Source organism: Nematolebias whitei, chromosome 14 (assembly GCF_014905685.2).
Source record: "Nematolebias whitei isolate Nwh7 chromosome 14, NemWhi1, whole genome shotgun sequence".
Classification (NCBI taxonomy): Eukaryota; Metazoa; Chordata; class Actinopteri; order Cyprinodontiformes; family Rivulidae; genus Nematolebias; species Nematolebias whitei.
Window position 1 is genome coordinate 45754446 of NC_056511.1, and position 6239 is coordinate 45760684.

At 43.0% G+C, this 6239-nt stretch overlaps 1 protein-coding gene across 1 annotated transcript in view; it reads left to right on the forward strand.

Moving 5' to 3' along the window:
- The window catches only part of igsf5a (immunoglobulin superfamily, member 5a), a gene marked incomplete at its 3' end in the record, with an annotated part of 7308 nt that extends 1939 nt beyond the window's left edge, over positions 1-5369 (forward strand). Inside the window, 1 exon segment of the mRNA XM_037687622.1 lies at positions 5079-5369. Within this exon segment, the coding sequence (XP_037543550.1) occupies positions 5079-5369 (291 nt within the window).
- Between the last annotated feature and the right edge of the window lie 870 nt (positions 5370-6239).

Below are 6239 nucleotides of genomic sequence, written 5' to 3' on the forward strand. Positions count from 1 at the left end.
ACGATGGCTCCCATCCACCCAGTTCAGAGCCACGCTGGCTCCCATCCCCCCAGTTCAGAGCCACGTTTGGTGCTTGATGATTTTTATGTTGTCTTATTATCAGATATCTTTGAGTGGATCCGACAGACGTAGAACAGAGAATTCCCTCACCTGTTAACACTCTAGTAAACTGTCACTTTAACTCAGGGGTCTGTAATGTGTGGCTCATGGGCCACATTTGGCTGTTTGATCCCTCGGCCGAGGACGTTGGTAATTTTGTCTATAAATAACAGAAATAAATTATTTTTACATGACATTTTTAATCAAATGACAATGTGAAAAGCTAATGTATGCTTTTAAAAAATAAAACCTTGGTGAAAGTCTGAACTTCACAAAGCAAGAAACAAAATGTGCTGTTTATTAACCACTTTACTTTGTATTTACTGTAGTCACCTGTGACTATTGTCCATCAGAAGCATTTTTAATGATGAAGTCAAGATCTAGTAGTAAAACCCAAGCTTACTAGAAATGTTATATTAACATAAAGTTAAAGTAAAGTGGGGAAGTGGGTTTGTGGACAGTAGTCCCTCGCTACTTCATGGTTCGATTTTCCCAGATTCAACATATAGCGGGTTTTCAAAATAAGACTGGATATGACACAATTGGGGGCAGCACGGTGGTGCAACTGGTAGAGCGGCTGCATCTCAGCAAGAAGGTTGTCGGTTCAAATCCCGGTCTGGGGTCCTTTCTGGGTGAAGTTTGCATGTTCTCCACGTTCATGCGTGGGTTTTCTCCTCCCACAGACCAAAAACATGCATGTTAGACTGATTGGTAACTCTAAATTGTCTCTAGGTGAGAGGGAGAATGGTTGTTTGTCTCGTTTGTCTCTATGTGTCCCTGTGATGGACTGGAGACCTGTCCAGGGTGTCCCCCGCCCCTCACACAGTGATTGCTGGACATGAGCACCGGCAACTCCCGTGACCCAAAATGGAAGAAGCAGATAAAGATAATGGATGGATGGATGGATGGATGGATGGATGGATGGATGACATTATTGGCTGACTGATGGATGAGCTATAGATTGTTTATTTAAAATATTACAGTATTTAAATTTAAATTGTTTATTTATGGAGGGAGATTGGGAGTAACAGGTGATGAGTGTGATTACAGCCTGACACATGTCATGACAAAGTTTAATGAACTTGGACTTAAACTACTGTCTCACTACTTCAGGGTTTTTCACTTATTGCAGGTGGACGTGGTCCTTAACACCCACAATAAATGAGAGACTACTGCTTTATATATACTGTGTGTGTGTGTGTATATACATATATATATATATATATATATATATATGTATATATATACATATATATATATATATATGTATATGTATATATATATGCATATATGCATGCATGAAAATAGGCAAAAGTGGCCCTTAGTGTTGTAAAGGTCATAGATGCTGGCCTTAACACCATAATATTTTTACATTCCAATAAATAACTATAATTGCAAAAGGACTGAAAAGAGAATTAAAACTTTAAACCCAGAGCAAAACTGGAAAAATACATCACATGGAGTGTATTTAAAAAGTTTTGTGAGTGAAAATAGATGACTGAATAGTTATTTCTAGGACTGAAAGACATGAAAAAGTCTAATTTTACCATCCCAAATCAGAAAAAGTTGGAATGTTGTTTAAAATGTTCATAAAAACAAAATGCAATGATATGCAAATTCATAAACTCATATATTCTTCACAATGACACAAAACAAATCAAAAGTTTAAACTAAGAAGTTTTACATAAAAAATGAGGTCATTTTGAATATGACGGCAGCAACACATCCCAAAAATGTTGGAACGGGACCATGTTTCCCTCCGTCAAACATCTTCTTCTTTTGTTGTAAGCATGCAGGAAGTGGAGACCAGCTGCTGGAGCTTTTGGAGGGAATGTTGTCCCATTCAATCCAATTTCACTTGGGTTTATCATACAGCACAGAGTCACAGCAGAAGTTATCTCAGGGCACTGTACAGAAACATTCATATACACTACATGCCAATTAGAAAAGTTTTCCACCTAAGGAATAACGGAAGCCAGCAGATTGCGTCATTCTTTGATCGATTCCAGCTGTTCAACGGTCCTGGGTGTTTTTGTGCTGGGTGGTGGTATACGCTGTATTAAAACTTATATACTGTGTACTTTTATGCATTGATGGTGTCTTTCCAAATGTGGAAGCTGCCCATGTCAAGAGACACTAGTGCACCCCCATACCATCAGAGAGGCTGGCTGTTAATCTGTATGCTGATAACAGGCAGGATGGCCCGTCTCCTCTTTATTACATAGAACATGGGGCTTGTGTCCCCCCACCCATAAAAAAAAAGGTAATTTTTCCATTTAATTTGACCAAATAGTTTCCCTCTTGTCTCAGCTAATTAAAAAAAAGTTGGACAGAGAAGAAAGTGGCATTTTTGGTTTGTGTTCACATAGCTTCTTTTTGAGCGATAGAGCTTCACCCATCACTTTTGGATGGAACTGTGTCTGGAACAGAATCAGACCTGTTTTTATTGCATTGGGCTCTGAAGGCTGGAAGTTCTTGAGGATCCAGTACTGACTTTCAGTCTTGTCCTTTCTACAGAGACTTGAAACCTTTTGATGACATTATAAACTGTAGATAATGAGTTATTCAAAGTCTACCTACTATTTATGATAGAACAATGGCATGAAATTGTTCCAGTATTTTTAAACATTTGCTTGCTCATCTTTACTTCTGAGAGATTCTGTCTCAAAAATTCATTTTTTTTTTTTTTTTACAACCAGTCCTCTTTCAGAACTGTTGCTTGTTCAGATTCAGATTCAGATTCAGATTCAGATTCAGATTCAGATTCAGTTTATTATTGCTGTTGTCAATGAACAGGATCCACAGACTTGGAACTTGCTTCAGCATAAAGGTGCGAATAAAATATAAAATATAAACAGAGGGGCTGTGGCTTTCCTGAAATGCACAATCATCTCCACTGTCTTCTGGGCATTAAGCTCCAGGTTGTTGTCGCTGCACCAGGTCACCAGCTGGTCCACCTCCCTCCTGTAGGCAGACTCACCACCATCCGAGATGAGCCCAATGAGGGTGGTGTCGTCTGCAAACTTAATAAGTTTTACGGAATCATGGCTGGAGGTGCAACAGTTGGTGTACAGGGAGAAGAGCAGAGGGGAAAGTACACAGCCCTGTGGAGATTCTGTGCTTAAAGTCCAAGTGTCCGAGACAGCTCTCACCAGCCGCACGCACTGACTCCGGTCTGTCAGGAAGTCTGTGATCCGCCTGCAGGTGGAGTCAGGTACATGGAGCAGAGAGAGCTTGTCTTGGAGCAGAGTGGGAAGATGGTGTTAAATGCAGAGCTGAAGTCCACAAACAGGATCCTAGCGTAGATTCCTGGGGAGTCCAGAAACTGCAGGGTGAAGTGGAGGGCCAAGTTTTAGCATCATCTACAGACTGTTTGCTCTGTAGGCAAACAGCAGAGGGTCCAGAAAGCAGCTGCTGGTGGACTTGAGGTGGGATAAAACCAGACGTTCAGAAATGTTCATGAATACAGACAAAGGAGCCACAGGCCTGTAGTCATTTAGTCCTGTGACACGTGGCTTCTTGGGGACAAGGACGATGATGAAGGTCTTGAAACAGGCTGGAACATGGCATGATTCCAGAGAAGAGTTGAAGATTTCTGTGAAGACTGAGGCCAACTCATTAGCACAGTGTCTCCGGGTGGAGGGGGACACATATGCCCATTTTCCATTAGTAACGGTACAGCCCGACTGGACTCAACTCAGCCCGGTTCCAAGGCTTTTCCATTAGTAATGGTACGTAGAACCTGTCCCTATTTTCAGGACCCTTGGCTCTGTGGTTCTAACTCGGCTGGGTAGGTACGAAAACGTGACGTCAGAACACTGTCGGTCATTGATTGGTCGGGGCGGAGTCACTGGATCTTTCAGAAACTTTTCAAAACACCGATGCACCATTTGCAATTTTCTCGGACCGGCTCAACAGCTGGACCCATTTTAAAGATTTTAAAAACAATAATGACAACACCTTGGTCTTATGCTGAAGTGCTGGCGTTTTTTGTGCTTGGTAGTCGACGACAAAATTCAGAGCGAGCTGGATGGAGCTCTGCTGGTCTACCCTGGTCCTCTCCCCCGGAGACTTAGAGCCAGGCAGGGCATCATCTTCACAGATCTGAGCTCCGCTGCTCACAGCGGAAGATCCTCCATGGTGCCGATTTGGGTCTCAGGGCTCCGGATCCCGGCCTTGTGTGCTCCGAGCTCCGCTGGTCACCGCGAAGGATCATACAAGCTGGTGACTCCTAGAAGGCCGTTGTCCAGACCCCGGCTTCGCTTCATCATGAAGGCTGAACCTCGATCCTGGCAGACAGCCGGACCGGGACAGGTCTGGGACGGACGGTGGAAGCGATTTAAAAAAATATATTTTTTTTAATACATAAAATGTTTTTAAAAAGGGCAGCATGGTGGAGCAACTGGTAGAGCCATCCGAAGTGCTGTTCAAAAATAAAAACAAACCAAAAACGTGTTTTTAAACGAGTTTTAAAATCAGAAAGTGGCGGGGCCTGCCTGACTTTCAGCGGCAGCTCATTCCACAGTTTAGGAGCCACAGCTGAAAAGGCTCTGCCTCCTCTGGAGTTGTAAAAGGTTTTCGGGACTGCTAAAAGCATCTGGTCAGAGGATCTGAGTATTTATTACATTTCTTTGCATGTTTTCTTGTGCTCAACAACATGTTTGCTTTTCTTTCCTATCATTGAGTTCCTATTGCGGTGCTCAGGTTCTGCCTTGCTCCTCTTGTGGCAGCAATGATCAAACCAGTCCATGACTAAACTGAAACTGAGACAGAAGCTCTTTATTTCCTCCTGAAAAGAGTATTTTCAAATTGAACTGAGACAAATAAAACAGGCAAACAGGTAGAGCAGTCAATACTAAGCAAAACCACTTTTCTGTGGGAAAATTACAATTTTGACTCGACCATTTTGACTTGGAGACAATGTGTTCGATAATGTGGCTGTACTCCTGTCTAACTCCCATTTCTTTTTAATTTGTCAGAGAGTGGAACAGTCAGGATCACCAGTGGGAATGTGACAGTCATGCAGGCCCAGCAGGTGGAGTTTCAGTGTGAAACAACTGCTTGGTTCCCGATACCTTCAGTCAGCTGGAACCTAAATGGTCAGGCTGTGGACAGCAGCTTTTACAACACCACCAGCATGGCTGATGGACATTTCTTCAACTCCACCAGTGTTCTGAAGATCAAGACAGCCAGCAGCACAAAAGTTGAATGCATGGCCACTCTTCCAACACTAAAAACCCCACAGTGCAGCTCTGTCTTCTTGGTGGTTGGTAAGAAAGGTTTCTCTAATGAATTTTATGTGTGCTGTCAATATACTCTTTTTTCTCACCACATTGTTGTCATCACTTGTCATCATGATCAAAAGCAGCCACTCGGGAGCACAAGCCAGTGTATCTCTTGTGCCGGTCTCGAGCCCGGGTAAATGGTGAGGTTTGTGTCAAGAAGGGCATCAGACATAAAACACTTTTTTTCCAAAACTATAATGCGAGTTCATCAAAGCAAAACCATACTGGATTGGTCGAGGTCCGGGTTACCAACGACCACCACAAGTGCTGTTGATAAACTGGGTGCCAGTGGAAATTGTGCTACTGTTAGTCGAAGACCACGAGGAGGGAAACGTGTCAGGAGACAGAGGGAGAAGAGGAAAGTGAAGAATGTAGAACTGAGGTTTGCAACTCTAAATGTGGGGACAAGGACAGGCAAAGGTAGAGAGCTGGCTGACATGATGCTGAGAAGGAAGGTAGATGTTTTATGTGTCCAAGAGACCAAGTGGAAGGGCAGCAAGGCTCGCAGCATTGGAGCAGGGTTCAAACTGTTTTACCATGGTGTGGATAGAAAGAGAGATGGAGTAGGGGTGGTCCTGAAGGAGGAGTTGATAAAGAATGTAGTAGAGGTGAAAAGAGTGGCATATAGGGTGATGTGTAACTGTAGAAGTTCTGATGCTAAATGTTGTCAGTGGTTATGCTCCACATTTGGATGTAATGTGGATGAGAAAGATAATTTTTAGAAGGATCTGGATGAAGTGATAGAGAGTATTCCCAGTGAGGAGAGAGAGGTGATGGGAGCAGACCTGAATGGACATGTTGGTGAAGGAAACAGAGGATGAGGAAGTGATGGGTAGGTTTGGTGTCAAGGAAAGA